Genomic DNA, 17,169 nt, shown 5'->3' with positions numbered 1-17,169 from the left:
TAACTGGAAGGCTGCTTTATTGTTTGGAAAAGGTTTCGTGCTCAAATGAAGACAATCTTTCACTGATTCTCACTAAGTCAAGTGGTTGTGCAACATACCCTCTCCTCTCCAACATCAGTGGCAAGAGATAAGAACAACATTATGAACCAAAAACCACTTGAATTATTGTCAGCAAATGAAGGAAATAGCATTTCAGTCATGCTACAAAAGAATAGACAGTATTTATAGAAAAATAAAAGAAGTGGCTGAAAATTAACATAAGCTGAGCACAGAAGGCAAACTGTTTCTCTTTCTACAGACTCAACTTTTAAGAGATTCACTGAGTGACCAACGCACTCTATTTCCTGCCCCATGCTATTTGACAATCTCTGATGAAGTCAGGCTGATGCCAGTTAAGTTTTCTTTTTTTATTTTATTTGTTTCTGCTTTTTTTTTTTTTTTTTTTTTGTATTTTGTCTTTTTTATTAAGTTTATTTTTATTTATTTTTTGCTTTTTAATAGATGTCACAGACATTCTTTAGTTCAGTTCTTTCTCCCAGTGCTCATTTGAAACAAGCTCCACTTGTTTAGGAGAATTTTATGCAACATCATCTACATTTTTGACAAACAAAATTGGCAGCAAAAGGCACCTTAAACAAACATACAAAGACAAGAAAAGCAATAAAAAGCCTAACAAAAACCTAAGACTGCAAATTGCATTGCTGTGTATCTAAGAGATGAAGAACAAGCTAAGCTTAACTCAAGCTGCATCACACATTTAAAGTGACCAAACCGTCACGGACACTTCATCCCCTCCTCCCTACGCTCACACGCGCACACACACTCGCTCTCAGACTCGGACTGAAAGATCATGGCATTTGGTGATTAGGTCAGAAGATGAAAACAGGGTTTATGGGGGAAAACATGTGGCGTCCAGTGCATATGTACGTAGTATGTGAGTTAGAGATGGTAGGACGTATTCACACAGGGTGTAAATGAATTGCTGGTATTCCATTCCCCTCCCAAAAATGGGTGACATAAGCCATAGCGAGCAGCCACTACATCACCGTGCATTGAAAGCTAGACCTGTGCACGCACACAGACAACACTCGCTCAAACCCAGACGTCTCAAATACACACACACAAGCACACACTGTGTGGGCCAGGTCAGAGTTTTGGCCGTTCACTGAACGTATTGCACGAAAGAAAGAAGAACGTGAGCAAACGACAGCCAGTAGTGCTTCACCTCCACTCCAAGCAGAAGAGGAGGACAGTGCTCTCATATCATATATACATACATATGTATATGTGTGCATATATATACACATATGTACATATACATGTATACATACATATATATATAAATATGCCTTGATTTATGTATAGGTTAATATATACTTTTTGCATTTAACATATTGGATTCCACTCTTAAATGTGAAAAGTGTGTCAGAAAAATCTACACCTTCTAACAAATATGTCACAGTCTACCTAATGAGACCAGGGCAATGAGCGAAGCCATTCTATTAGGGTTATAATTATTTTTCAGTATTAGATTAATAGCAGTAATTTTTTTTAAGTATTTCTGTATTTACAAAAAAACTATGCATGCTGTTAAAATAAAATTATATATTACATTATTTATAGTCTCTTAAAAAGTTCATTCTTAACTTTTCAGCATTTTGTGCCGCTTACAACATAGCCTATACAGTACAATACATGTTTTAAATGAATTTTTCATTCATTTAGTTTTTTTTAAATGAATGTGTGATCTGTTGTTGGTTCTTTTTTGTTGTTGTCGTTTATACAGAGCCTGCGTGGCTGCTTAAATGAGAATGGTTGAGCTTTGCTGAGCAGAGTTTTTGTTTTGTTTTGGTTCAGGTCAACACCCTCACATGAAGCAACTGGACCATCAACACCAGATGAAGGGTAAGGAAAGACTGCTTACATCACTAAAAGAAACCAAAAAAAAAATGTAGTCACTTTGATGTGTGGAGCTGCCCGGCTCACAGTAAGCTGCTGTGTGACAAGTGCCGAATGGTTATTTGGAATTTGTGTAGTGGTGTACTGAAGAGAAAAAAGGCTGACCAGGGGTCGAATAACTGCACATTTAATGTGGTGAGAATTAGCAATATTCTCAGTCTGGATCTCATTTCATCATCAACTCCACAACAACACCTTTCCTGCTGTCTGAAAACTCTGAAGCTCGGCTCTGTGTCTCTGTGTCAGATAGCCCTACTCTTCTCTCCACATGAGAGTTCAATGTGGTGGGAGCGCTCCTGCTTTAGCTCCACACAAACTCGATTATAAACATTCTCCGGACCTAGTGGAGGCCCTTGACGATGACATCAGAGTGACATGATACACTGTGTTGTATCCTGAGAATAATGGGGAAAGTCAACTAGCATTAGTCTGTCTGAAAGTGTTACGCAGGAGAGGATCACTCCACCCCGGAGACATTCCAGAAACTTCCAGACACAAATTGCACACACCAGATAATCAGACAAACATCTTTGGCTTCTACTTAAACAGCTGTGACTTCCCAACCATCCATCTGTCTCTCTCAAGTCCTGTCCCTTTGTCCTGGCTACAATCAAACCATTGTTGAAGATGCGATGGCTTCATACACAAAAAACATCCGGATGACCCTTGAGGGACAAACCAGGACGAGTCTAGACATAGACACACTGCAATATTCTTTAAAGAAATATAGCATGTAAAAATTTAAATTAAAAATCTCTAAAAAATTCTATTTTTCTAAAATAAAAATAAAAATAAAAAACTGCCACTTTCCCAGAAACAGTTATAGCTTGTCTCATCTAATCCCTGATGAGGATTAAAAATGCCAACCAACTTGCTACACCCCTAATAATGCCCAAACTTTTGCCCCCCACCCTCTTGCCCCTCCCTGGAGTCTGAACCCACCTACCATATGACCCGCAGCGCGGGCAGTGCTGTAGGTGAGGCAAGTGATATTGCTGCATACAAATAAAACAAGAAGCTTTAGGAATTACAGTGTTATTTTGTATCATTTTTCTCCTGTCTCCACACACACATTCCGACACATTTAGTCTTCCCATTCATTATCTCCTGAGCAGCACAAAATGGGATGTCCCTTGTATCCTTCCTCTCCAATAATGTGCCACAATGCGAGTATTTGTTTCAATGTATATAAGCCACTGATTAGTCACAGGCATTTGCACCATCTGAAGCCAATCCCAAATTCTGTCCTAATGTGTGATAATCTATTTCGTAATGTTAAGTAGAGGAGCCAAATTGGGTTTTCAAATTAAATTTGATTTCTGGATGTAAATCTAGCCAGTGGACAGCATAAAACATCATCAAGCCACTTTGGTGGTCTGTATTAGTGTTTTGTGGACTATGATTACTCATGCAAAATTTCTGATCAAAACATGCCATCATGCAAGTCATTTCTATGCATTGAACAAGCACAGTAATTTATTATTCATTTGGAGATGTGTATTGGGGGCCCCTGGTTTTTGCCCCCGGTCCTATCGGTGTGAAAGCCCATGTAAAAAAAGCCTTTTGATGCAGGCATAACAAAGTTATCATGACACAGTTACTGAGGGTGACATGGGCAAAATGTTATATCCATATTTTCCCTCCTGTTTTCTCCTTTTTTTGCCGCTCAAATAATTTAAAGACCGTGTAAATATATATTCAATGCTAACAAACGCAAAGAGACCGTTGGAATCAGCCAGACTGTCTATCTTGCTCACTCTCACAGTAACGTCGAGTTCTGACACGTATATGAAATGAAACTCCTTCGCCATCCGCTTCGGGAAGCTGATCCATTCATGAATAGCTGTGTTTGTTTTCTGCATGGAAACTTCACAGACGCAGTTCAGAAGCATGGGATTCGATCCTAGTTCTCCCTTGGATTATCACATTGCTGCTCGGTAAAGAGTTCCATATTGAAGCGGAATATAGCCCTCTAAAATACACTCGATCAAGTATCGGTCTTTTAAATAATATTTGATTCTGTTTAAATTGAGTGTTGATGCAACAGTGTCACACAGGAAGCTGATTATGTTTGGTTTAACTTGTAAGTTTCTTCAAGCTTTGAGGAACCCCAACACTTTTCTTCGCCTCGATATGCCAGTGACGTTTGTAAACATTTTTTTGTCGTGTTAATTCGGCTTTGTTTTTTCCTCTTAAATGAAAGTAATCTGTACATCTGTATAGTTTGATTCAGGGTTTCCAGTCGCTTGATATGACAGTTTTTGTTATAATATCATGTCATGATCATTATCGCTGTCCACGAGTGTTACCGCAGCAGTCTTAACACTTGGATTCCCTGACGTCTTTTTGGTTTCGGCCCTTTTCCTTGCGGCCCTTGCCTTCATTGTTGTCGTCCTGTTTCTCCTTCTCGGGCTTGGTTACACTGTCATAGGACGGCAGGGATGCAGTGGAAGGCGTGCCCTCTTTCTTCTCCTGATTGTTCCCTCCGTTCTCTCCGTTCCGTTTGTTGTTGGCAGGCCTACGTTTGCAGATGAAGCCTCTGCGCGCCAGGTGGGCTCTGTATGCCCTCTGGATGATGATGGCTGACACCTCCTCCTGCTTACGCCGCAGCGTGGTAGTGATGGGCTCGTATGACATCTTAGAGGGATTCGCCGCCACAAAGCGCTCCTCCATTTGCTGTCGCATCATGTCCAGGTCCCCACTATCTCCCAGCACACGCTTGGTAAAAGCGAACAGAATATCCAAGCAGTGAATGCGGTCGCCACTCACCATGGGCATGTCCATGGCGATCAGCTCGATGATGTTTGGCTTTGGCACACGGAGTGGATGTTCTAATGTATCTGCAAAGTCTGGCAACTTGGCGAAGGTGATAAACTGTGAAGCATCTGGGTCAAACTTCTCCCAGATTTCATAGAAGGACTCAAAGTCATCTTCGCACAGTGGATCAGCACTCTCCTCGGTGGCAACACTGAAGTTCTCCAAGATGATAGCAATGTACATGTTCACCACAATCAGGAAGGACACAATAATGTACATTACAAAGAAGAAGATGCCCACTGAGGGATTGCCACAGTTGCCCTTGACTGTGGTTCCTGGATTCTCTTTCTCGGGGTCACAGTCAGGTGGATAGTTCAAGATAGGAGCCAAGAGGCCATCCCATCCAGCTGACGTGGTGATCATGAATAGACAGATCATGCTGTTGCCAAAAGTTTCAAAGTTGTACATGTCATCAATTCCTAATTCTCGTTTCACATATGCAAAATTAGACATGCCAAAGATGGAGAAGATGAACATGACTAGGAAAAGCAGCAGGCCGATGTTGAACAGAGCAGGAAGTGACATCATCAAAGCAAACAGTAATGTCCGGATGCCCTTGGCTCCTTTGATTAGACGCAGAATACGGCCAATTCGAGCCAGACGGATGACCCTGAACAAAGTTGGTGACACAAAGTACTTCTCAATGAGGTCTGCCAGGAACATACCTGAAAAACAAATTAAAGACAAATTACAAAACTCTCCAAAGCTGATCAAATGTGAAATGTCTATTGATAAATACACATTTGGACAAATCACTCACCCACAATGGACAGAATGACGACAACAGAGTCAAAGACATTCCAACCATTGGTGAAATAGTAGTGTCGCAGAGCAAAGAGTTTCAGGACAAACTCGCCAGTGAAGGCTACAATGAATATGAAGTTTACCCAGTACAAAATGTTCTCTGTCTCATCTGACTGATCATCAGTTTCCACCATCATGGTTACCATGTTAAGACAGATGAGGATCATGATGGAAATGTCAAAGGCCTGCTGAGTGACAAAGTCGAATACCATCCCCTGGATTTTGTTCTGGAAGTAAAGGAAAAGAAAAAGGAATACAGAAGATATGGAGGTAAACATGGAGGACTAGAAGTGTTTCTAGTTCTAAGTTATGAAATGTAAATCAATAATACATCAAAAAATATTTGAAATTGACATTAATAAGCATATTTAAAACATTTAAAAGTCGAGAACTGTAAATTAATTAAAATAATTATATTAAGAAAATAATAAATGAATAAAATGCACCTTTCTTGCATTTAAATTGCATTTGTAGTTGCATTTTTATAAAAAAAAATGTTTTTTTTAAATCCACTTGCCAATCTATATATATAAAAGAATGCACACGTTTGAATATGACATTATTGGTCTATCCCTGCACCAGTCATTGATGGCCAGATATGTGTAGCAACCCAAATCTGTCTGCTTACCAGAGGTCTAGGGATGGGTTTCTGGGGTTTCTTTGAGCCCAGTTTCTTCATAGCATTGTAGTACTTTTTCTGTTCTTCAGTCATGAAGATATCCTGACCTCCAAAGTATAGGGACAAAAGTAGACTGGTTACAACCTTACAAACCTTACACCGCATGTGCTCAAATTAAGAAGATTTTGCAATCAAGCAATTAAATTTAAAGCATGTCGCACGAAAATACAGAGAGAAAAGAAGATAACATAAAAATGCAGAGAGAAGGTGTGAAAGTGCAAAGCACAGTAAAGAAACTCTAGATGTGAAAAAGAGAGAGAACACTTATCTTTTTCTTCTGTTGGTTAAAGTTGTCAATTATGACACCAATGAAAAGATTCAGAGTGAAGAAGGACCCAAAGATTATGAAGATGACAAAATATATATACATGTAGATGTTGTCCTCATAGATGGGTTGGTCCTCAACCTGGAAGCAGCAATAAGCAAAAAGTGATTCAGTTGAATAAAGAGCTAAAAGTTTCAAACTATAAAAACATCCGCACCTTTCTGGAATCCACAGCAGCATACATGATGTCCATCCAGCCTTTGAATGTGGCCTAGGTCATATGGAGAAAGAAGCCAAACTCAGTGCTATGCACAGTAATACAACTCTTACTCCGCCATTGACATGTTATCTCGTCTTTTATGAGAAAACAGTTCCCTGCCAAAGACAAGATCTAGTCTTTCCATGCTTTCATTGCTATACGCTCAGGGTGCTATTATGCATCTTCTGAATCATCAACAATAAACAGCATATAAATCAAAACTGCCTAGTGTTACTTAGTGAAATGTGGATCCAAGAAGTGGTAAAGGACTGTGCAAGCTTTGGGGGTGCTGATTGAAGCGATCCACTGCATCTATGCTTTGATCACCATACTGAATATAATCCAGATGTAGCCTTTGATAAAAATTTGATTTTCCCAGCTTTATAAATAAATAAACAAACAACGAAGCTAGAACAAAACATATTTATACAACAAAATATTCTGAGGGCCAAGAAAATTTTGTGAAAATGCACAAAAACACAGGCAGTGGCTGGCAACTTTTTTCAAACAGAGTTATCAGTTCTAGTTTGTTTACATTGAAGATTTGTGTTTACTGAGCAAGGTCATGGTGGGTATTTAAACAACTGATATACAAAAGATGAGATGACTTACCACTTGCAAGAGTGCCAGGTAACCTGCACCCACATTATCGAAGTTGATCTTCACATTCTTCCAGCGAACCTCTGTGTGGTTTGCATTGATGAGCGCAAAACATTCTGTCTTGTTGTCGACAATGTCATCTTTAAAATACTCTTCTGATGTCTCATTGAAGCAGTAATAGTACTTCCCAGCGAACAGGTTGACACCCATAATACTGAAGATCAGCCAGAAGATCAAACACACCAACAGCACATTCATAATGGAGGGAATGGCACCCACCAAAGCATTCACGACAACCTACAGGAAAAAAAAAAAATAATAATAATAATTGGGGGAAGTGGGCAAAAAAGGGGGATGGATTTTAACAGAGTGTTTGAGAGAGAAATAAAAAGCAGAGAGAGAAAGTAGTGGTTAGACTAAAATTGTTCATATGTTCAACATGTAATGTGCATATCTTCAAGCTCTTTTGAAAGCAAACCAATTTTCCACCTAAGAAGGCTTCTACACATTTTGCAATGAACAAAAAAAAGTAAACTAATCTTTTTAGAACAACATATAGGAGTTTTGTTGACTTTAATAACAAATAAAGTGTAGTAAAATCTGGCCATTTTTTTATCAATATTATCTGTATATACATGTAATTATAATACCACTAATATGTATTGTTGTTAAAGAAAATTTAAGAGGTAAAGGTTTAAGATTTACTCTATAATTACTGTGCCAACACCTTAATAATGAATTACATGAAAATCCAATTGTAATATTTTGTGCAAGAGCAAGGAGATAAATACACAAATATGTTGTAACTTGACATAGAATCTAAAGATGACAGCACTAAGATGATGTAAACTGGTATGGCTTGATTCAGAAACAGAAATGAATAAAAAAAATAAAAACTATAAAGTGTGCATTAAAGTGGCAAAAGTTATACAGACAAAAGAAAGAAAACTCTTTTTATGTTAAGTTTTTGATGAAATGTTTTAAATTGAAAATTTGGCAGTTTTTATCACATCAAGGTTCAAATTTACAGAATGGCCACATTGGTTTCTCTCCACCTGCATGCTGGATATCACATGTTCTGCTTCTATCTGCTTCTCATGACTTACTTGCTACCCTATTTGTAAGTCAACATTGTTTCCCATTCGATAACTGAATGAAAGATTTATTATAAAATGCTATATAATCTAAAGAATCCCAAATTTTACTAAATATGAAGAGTAAAAAAAATTTTGAATGGGCAGCAATTTCATGCTTGACAACAGTGTATCAAGTAGAAAGAAACAAGCAGAAGCAAAACAACACCAGAATCGAGAGAATATGTGGAATTCAATTTGTAGACCATTGCCATTTTTGATTAATTATTACTCACACATACTGTAAATACATAGCCACCAAACACATTTTTTTTCTCTTGCCATACCAGGATACTACTTAGTGTCATGAAAGAACCCAGATTTTAAGAGAAAACTATTAAGAGAAATGTAAAGGTAGACATTGAAGAAGAAGACTCCCACCCTCCCAAATCACCCTCTCACTCATGGTACACACAAAAGCTGTGATGTCAGAGATGGATAGCCAATAATGGTGCATGCAGGACATCAATCCTAGCAGTAGCCATGCCCCCACCCCTTTATACATTTTAATAGAATGTCAATGATCTTACTGACTCATTAATTAGTGATCCTTACACAAGGAACTCAATGGTTCTATTAAGGCTTTCATAAATTAGTGCAACTTGCAATAATTTTAGGTATTTTGAAGTGTAGGAAATGTATCAAAAGTTCTATAAAATAAGTTAAAAATAGTGCTGTTAAACGATAAATCACAATTAATCACATCCTAAATAAAAGATTTGGTTTAAATAATGTGTGTGTACTGTGTATATTTATTATGTATATATATAAATACACACACAAAGTATACTGTATATTTATAAAATATTTACATGTATATAGTTATATTATTTATATCACAGATAAATATATTTATATATATATATATATATATATATATATATATATATATATACATATATATATAAACATAACACATTTTTCTTAAATATAATGTGTGTGTATTTATATAAACATAATAAATATACACCGTACACACATACATAATGTGAACAAAAACCTTTATTGTGGATGTTTGACAGCACTAAAAAACAAATCATTCTCTGGTAGTGAAATATGACCTGTACATACTCCTGGCATTCAGTTAATCAGTGGAGCTTGCTCAGCAAATATGCCTGGTGTATATGAGTCAATGAGATGGTTATGTAATCGCAGACATAAGCTACAACAGAACCAAGGAGGGAACATGACTTTCTTCTAACACCTTCAAGAACATGCATTCTACATGATATGCAATGGCAAAGGGATAAAACTAGAATATGAACAACTGAGTGAAAAGTATTGAAGTACTGCTGTGAAAAAAAAGAGATTAGGATACAATAAACTAGTTTTAATACGGATACAAATTCTATTTAAGTTCTAGCGATCAAAGAATTATTTAGAAAATGGTCTACTGTCTTCTGATTTTGCTTTTCATCGACATTGTCTATTAGTCTTCAACATTTGTCTTAAAGGGCTGAAAATTATGGAAGGCATTTTCTGCCAAATTTAAATAAATAAATGAAATGATTAAAATTAAAATTAAAACCAGATTAACTATTTCATTACAGAAAACTGTACGCAAAATATGTGACAAAATTGAGAATGAAATTAAATAATTTCATTTTCACGGTGACATACCTGTCAAATTGAAAAATAAAATGCAATTGGTGATTTCACATTTCATTTTCAATACAGTCTCGAGGCAAGACTGCCAATATTAAAATGAAAAGCCAAACGTGAAAAAGAAACTACACATACAGTTTTTACAAAGCTCTTTATTAACGCTCACGCAATAATAGTGACACAATTCAAATTTAAATGTAAATTTTACTTGTCATTTTAATTCCTCTTTTATTTCTCTGTTTTCATTTTCGTTTTCATTTTCAAAAACAACCTACATGCAAATTATATGTTAATGATTGGGTGTGGCTTATTCTAGTAACAGTGCTAGAGACAGTCGTCGAAGTCTCGTGTGCATGAGTTGAATGGTGGTTGAAACAATGTGTGAAACGACATTAAAATGTGAATATATTGTAATCCAGACATAGCGAATCTGTTAGTGAGCTTTTGCGGGAAGCTGCTGCAGCATTAGAACGTGGAAGAAACAACCAGCCTGACCAGCATGTGTCAAACCCTCGACCCACTGCAGTTCCTTGGCCTGAGCCTCCACGAGACTCCCCGGAAAATCTGCTGTCTGCTGAGTTTGTGACGGCTGCAAAATGTCCAGTGTATCCAAGATAGATTCAACTCGTAGCAAAATGAAGTCATTATCATCCGAAATGTTTGCAAGCTGGTTTAATTCTGCTGCTATACTGGCCATAACCGCCATTATAGCTCCTCCACGTAAAAACGTAATTGAGCCACACCCACTCATTAACATATAATTTGCATGCAGGTTGTCTTTGAAAACGAAAACGAAAATGAAAACAGTGAAATAAAAGAGGAATTAAAATGACAAGTAAAATTTACATTTAAATTTGAATTGTGTCACTATTATTGCGTGAGCGTTAATAAAGAGCTTTGTAAAAACTGTATGTGTAGTTTCTTTTTCACGTTTGGCTTTTCATTTTAATATTGGCAGTCTTGCCTTGAGACTGTATTGAAAATGAAATGTGAAATCACCAATTGCATTTTATTTTTCAATTTGACAGGTATGTCACCGTGAAAATGAAATAATTTAATTTCATTCTCAATTTTGTCACATATTTTGCGTACAGTTTTCTGTAATGAAATCGTTAATCTGGTTTTAATTTTAATTTTAATCATTTCATTTATTTATTTAAATTTGGCAGAAAATGCCTTCCATAGAAAATTATGTATTTTTGACATAATTTAAAAATGTTGTTGTGAGTGATCGAAAAATTATTGATGCATAAAAATTAAATGTGATTTTTAACCATGCTGTATCTTTTATAGCTCAAATTATCAAGCGAATATTATACTGTATTTAACCCTAACATACGGCCGGCCAATTAACCTTATTTTAACCTTAACCAGATATTTTGTAATTAGACACCTTGAGAAAACTTTTTTTTGTTATTCTGTAATGACTGGAGTAAGGATGCAGGAATTGGTGGATAAGTTTTAGGTTGCAGAAAAGAGCAGGGTGAAGACAGAAGGATGACTTTAGAAAGTGGCAGAGGTTCTTTGAAAGAGAAACACTGAACCTTTAAGGCATTTTGGATGCTAGAAACATCACAAAAAGGCCTTTAACCTATGTTGCATAAATGGTAACCAGACAAAAGAAATGAATGGTTGTGATGAGGCAGCTTCACATAATATCCCCTATCGTCTTTATTCTAAAAACCATAAGTTTCCCCAAAAGTTGCTATAAGATTATTTGCGATCGCAATTGACTGGAAAAGGAATTTCAGTATTCTTCTAGACATCTAAGAAATCAATAAAAGGAAGCTAAATCTTCATATTTCAGCTGCATCATGACGCAATGTTGAAAGGGTTTTCCATGCGGAGAGTTTTAAAATACATGCACTTGAAGGATAGGTTTAGCCAAAAAACAATGTCATTTGGATTTCCAGAATCCTGATAGGTTTGCTTATTCCTCTATAGCTGTGGTTTTGCTTTCTGCACAATGGTGGTTTTGGCATGCAGTCGTGTTCTCACAGAGTGACTGGCATGCATAGGGCAGCCCTGGATCTTACCCTCATGCCCTCAAACCGGGACAAAGCTCTCAGGGGCCTGAGAGCCCTCAAAGTCCTCAGGGACTTTATGGGGCCCAAGTCTGAGTAGCCCAGCGCATTAGCTATAAGGCTGACTATAGACACCTATACAAAGAGAGAAAGAGGAAGGGAGGGAGAGAGAAAGAGATGGGCCAAAGTGTTAGAGTCAAGGAGGACGTCAAGGAGAAAGAGAGGGGACCCTATATTGACACTGAGCTGGAAAGGCAGTAAACAGATATATACATACATACAGAAGGATTTGCTCATGTATGTATGCATATACAGTATCTGTATTCAACAACAGAGAGAGAGAGAGAGAGAAGGAGAGATTCAGGTTAAACATGGGGTTAACCAGTCATAGGTACTGTATGTTGGGCAACCCAAATAAAAACAATAGTTTTGATCTTAGTATGCGATTTGTTTTTGGTATCACAGGTGGACGAAGCATGGAAAGCAGCTTACAGCAAACCTGGAAGGAAACTTTTGGTTGAGAAATATAAAAAACAGAGGTGAAGGGACACATATAGAGAAGAGGTGTGCACAAACTTACAAGCAAGTTCACTGTACTTTTTACGCACAAGATACACACAATACGTACAAACACCAACCGCGTATGGTACATACAAGACCATTTGAGAGTCATTTAGGTAACAGGGCGGTTTGGGAGAGTAAGGAGGCAGAGAGAGAGAGGAACTCCTGTAAAAGAACAAGAGAGTCCTAGCAGAGACCTTACCCTGGCCCCTCACTTCCCGGCCCTCTTATGCCCCCTCAGGCCCTCTGTGTCCATCAGCACTATAGAGAGACAAGGTTACAGTGCCTGTCAGGGACAATAACTTACCATTTTTAGGACTTATATCCACATAGACATGTAATCAATACACAACTGCAGCAGCAAACCAAAACAGGCTATGTTTATAAATGTGGGCAGTCATTTAGATGTGTTAGTTTGTGGTATTGTCTTTGATGTCAATATCATGTCAGCCATTTCCAAATGAATCATTTTTACAAGTTAATTTACAAGAATATCTATCTACATCAATTTAAAAAAGAAAGTAGGATTTTTTTTTTAATAAAATCAATTTCAAAGAAAAAAAAAGCAATGTTTTTTTAGCATTAGTTACACTAAAAATATTGAAATTTATTAAAATGTATTAAAAAATTAAATTAAACTAACAATTGCATTAAAAAACTTTTTTTAATTAAAAATGCTAAAATATTTTGAAACCTATGTATGTGAACTTTGGATAATTTACTGGAATTTACACTTGGATTTCTTACTTGAATTTTAAGACACGGAAAAGCAATATGAATGAGTCATAATAAATGTTGATTTTTTTTCTGTGTGGTTTAAACTAAATGAATAATCTAGATATAAAATGATATTGATGAATTGTGTAAAACTTCGTTTTCATTTTCTTACATTCACATTTTCATGATTCCAACTGGACAAACTCAGGCTTATTCTGTTCAAATACCCAGGATTCACATTAAACATATTTTTTTTGTTTGTAGATGATGATTGTTTTTTGCTGATGTTTATACTGTGAAAAGGGGAAATACATTGAAATAAAATAAGGCAACAATGTCACTAGTAACAATGTTTCTGTTCTACAGAAACATCAGTACATGTATAACAAGAATGAATAAATATTATTAGTATACAAATTATGGAAACATGACCTCAGCACTCAGTTAAGATCAAATTTAATTTTAAGATCAGTCTAATGCCGAGTTCACACTGTATGATTTTCAAAATCAATCGAATCATCGTTGTTTTCACACAGCACAGCTATCTGGGGTAGCATTCAGCTGCTGCTGTGTTCATATTGCACTATAGATCGGCGACAGGAGGTTACACACTGCATGACTTTACAATAGAAAGAATCGCAGACAACTCTGTTTGGTCCACAAACTATGTTTCATAACCAAAGGCACACGAGAAGTGATAAGGAAATAATGCAACATTACGCTGATATTGTGGTCTACAATATGTCCTCCCCAAACAAACATTAAAAAAGATGACTTTCGTAACATAGCCTACTTCTGCTGGGAAAATTTTATATACACAAATCTTAGTACTCGAAAGTGAAGCAACGTTTTGTGCATTTTATAATGTAGCTTATAATGTAGTGATGCTTTAAATCTTTGATAATGTCACTCGCGTGAACAAGCAACGATTTGCCTCAGATTCTGGGCATTTGTCTGCAATTTGGCAAAACCTGTCTGCAGGTGAAAATCAGGGCTAAAATCATGCAGTGTGAGCTCGGCATAAAGACAATGGCCAATGATCTTAGAGCAGATCACGAGGAACAAAAGGAATAGAATAGAATAGAAAAATATGTTTTTTTGTATTGGAAATATAACTAATTAACAGTGCACCATGAAACACTCAAAACTACTGCATATATCTGCAGAATAGTCCATCTGATGTGAGGCAGTGCAAGGGATAACAGCTGTGATTTATAGACATTAGTGTAAGTTACTTACATCCACAATGAAGAAGTCCAGCCAGCACCATGCATTGGTGAAGTATTTGACAAAGCCATAGGCTACCCATTTCAGCAACATTTCCAGGATGAAGATGTATGTGAAGACTCTGTCTGCATATTCTAGAATGACCTGGATGGTTTTTCTCTGTTCAATGTATACATCCTCAAATGCCTTAGAAACAAAACAGATAAAGGCATATTTTTTTTTACATTTACTTAGCACATCTAGTTTCTGAATGTTCAATTAATCTTAATTTTTTTTAAGAGTAAACCACATGAAAACATTTTAAATTTACATTAAAATAAAAAAAGTAAATTATGGTAACTCGATTTTGATGAATGTTTGTTAAATCTTATTTTCAAACATGGTTGTTTGATCAAATGTTTAAGATTTATCAGCTGCTTCTTTCCCCACGATCATTCTTCACCTTCAGTACCGGACATCACCAAAGTGTGGCACTGCAACCCCAATTACATTAGCTCACTCTTTTACTTTAGTGGTAGTTTGTGCAAGATCCCTAACAGTAGCTGTGAGAGAGGCAGCAGAATTGTCTGCATGTTGGGCCATTTCTACAGCATTTGGCTACAGTCCCTAACAGCAGACATGAAATACTGCAGGCCCAAGACAGACTGCTTAGGTGCAGGGCCGGTACAGTGCAATATAGTGATAGCCATTAGGTACTTACATAGATCATATACCACATAGTATGCTATGAAGCCTCAATCACATTAAAATCTACCTGCACTAGCATTATATCACATTAGTTTCCCACACACTCTGCCCATATATCTTCCAATCCTTTTTCAGAATCTTTATCTCAGTCTTTATTTCTTTCAACTTCTGTAAATCCTTTTTGTTGATGTTGCCATAAGGTTGCCATAAGAGCTTATGAATGGGCATAGACATTTTGAGGTCTCCACTCTTTATCTAATTTATAGCAAATTAAATAACTGATTTATCTGTAATATGCATAAAGGTTATTTGCATCACTTTCAAAGATGAGGGTATAAACTAAAGGCCCGTAACTCTTTCAAATGTTTTTTTTTTTTTCAACAATGGTAAGGGGAAAAAATAAGCTTAACGTTCAGAATATCTTAGCATTAACAAGTTTGGGACCAAATATTGGTTTGTGGTTATGAATAAATATTGCCAATAAATTAAAGTATGTGTATGTGTGTGTGTATGGATGTATTTATTTATTTGATCTTTAAATAGATGGAATATGTGCTTCAAACGCTGTGCAAAAATGAATGGAACATTAAAGTGTACTGCATCCGTGGAATGTGGTTTACACCTTTGCACTTAGAGAGAATATTAGCAATTAATATCACCGTCTACTTTATTTATTTATTTTTTTGGAAACGGTATCATGTGTGTGACCTCACCAGAGCTCCAGAGCTCAGCAGAATCATGAAAATGATGACTGTCTCAAACCAGTTGTGTTCAACTAAGAGGTAGCAAGTTTTCCTCAGGAACCACCAGTATTTTCCCCAGCCCTCGGTGATAGGCACGTCACAGCATTTGTACCGTGCCACACAGGCTGAAAAACATACAACACATCTACTGAATACACATTTACATCAATTCAACACTCACAATGAATGCTTTATTGCCTAAAGCTAAAAAAAAACTGACTGCTTTACCATTTCTTTTACCAATTTTATTAGTCATTTTTCTCAGCTGATATGTATATATTTGATTGATTTTAATTAATTAATTTATAGATTATATCATAGATGAAGTATCACAGATATATAATATTAAAAGTTAGATTTATATCAAGAACATTCCCTATGGAACAAATGTGCATTCATTTCTCACCATCAGTCCAGCAGGCCTCTGGGTCTAAGTACTCCTCCACGACCTCCACTACAGCCATCTCCTCCTTATCAGGCTTTATGTCGATAGTGCTTCCCTCTGAAGAGCTGGTGTCATCCAGCTGGGGAGAAAAACACAGATGTATCAGTGTACATGTGATACAGATGGTCTCAAAACAAGGTCAACACAAGGTGATCCTGAATCCACCTCTCCAATCACTGCTTTCTCCAGTGAAAACCTTCTGCTATTGTGTTAGTCCACAGAAATCCCTGAATGCAAGATACAATATAAATAGATACCAGAACATGAGTAACAGAGACTGAGTCAAATTGTAAGCCACTAGTAAGTCATAAACTGAAGCCAGATGTGTCCTAGCACTAACCTTCAGTGTTCTTCTGGGTGTCTAGCTTAATTAGCATTCACTCTACCCAAGACACAATTAACCTTGCCTCAACACTAAAATTAACAAGGTTAAAAACTGTCATCTACATGTGCAAATCAGACAGTGATGAATGACTTTTTGCTGTATTTTATGCAAATCAGGTGTTGTGTATTGATTTCAGTTTTGTTTCATATGGAACATCACATCTGTATTTATGTCTAGCCAGCAACTGAAAAATATATATTTGTCAACATCATTAACATCTCTTGTAATCTAATAAAGATAATATTGTTATAATAACAAT

The 17,169-nt window shown here is 36.6% G+C and overlaps 1 protein-coding gene across 2 annotated transcripts in view; it reads right to left on the bottom strand.

The window, feature by feature from the left end:
* Positions 1–17,169, bottom strand: part of LOC132161040 (sodium channel protein type 8 subunit alpha-like) — a 55,368-nt gene continuing 38,199 nt past the window's right edge. For both annotated transcript variants that reach the window (XM_059570817.1, XM_059570816.1), the window contains 10 exons: positions 16,487–16,604; positions 16,051–16,205; positions 14,663–14,836; positions 12,158–12,280; positions 7,396–7,680; positions 6,742–6,795; positions 6,528–6,665; positions 6,209–6,313; positions 5,537–5,807; positions 1–5,441 (listed from right to left, as the gene is read on the bottom strand). In XM_059570817.1, the coding sequence (XP_059426800.1) occupies positions 4,279–5,441; positions 5,537–5,807; positions 6,209–6,313; positions 6,528–6,665; positions 6,742–6,795; positions 7,396–7,680; positions 12,158–12,280; positions 14,663–14,836; positions 16,051–16,205; positions 16,487–16,604 (2,586 nt within the window). In that variant the 3' untranslated portion in view covers positions 1–4,278. The remainder of the gene's footprint in view (positions 5,442–5,536; positions 5,808–6,208; positions 6,314–6,527; positions 6,666–6,741; positions 6,796–7,395; positions 7,681–12,157; positions 12,281–14,662; positions 14,837–16,050; positions 16,206–16,486; positions 16,605–17,169) is intronic.

This window comes from Carassius carassius, chromosome 17 (assembly GCF_963082965.1).
Source record: "Carassius carassius chromosome 17, fCarCar2.1, whole genome shotgun sequence".
NCBI lineage: Eukaryota > Metazoa > Chordata > Actinopteri > Cypriniformes > Cyprinidae > Carassius > Carassius carassius.
This window is presented reverse-complemented; position numbering and strand designations above follow the sequence as displayed.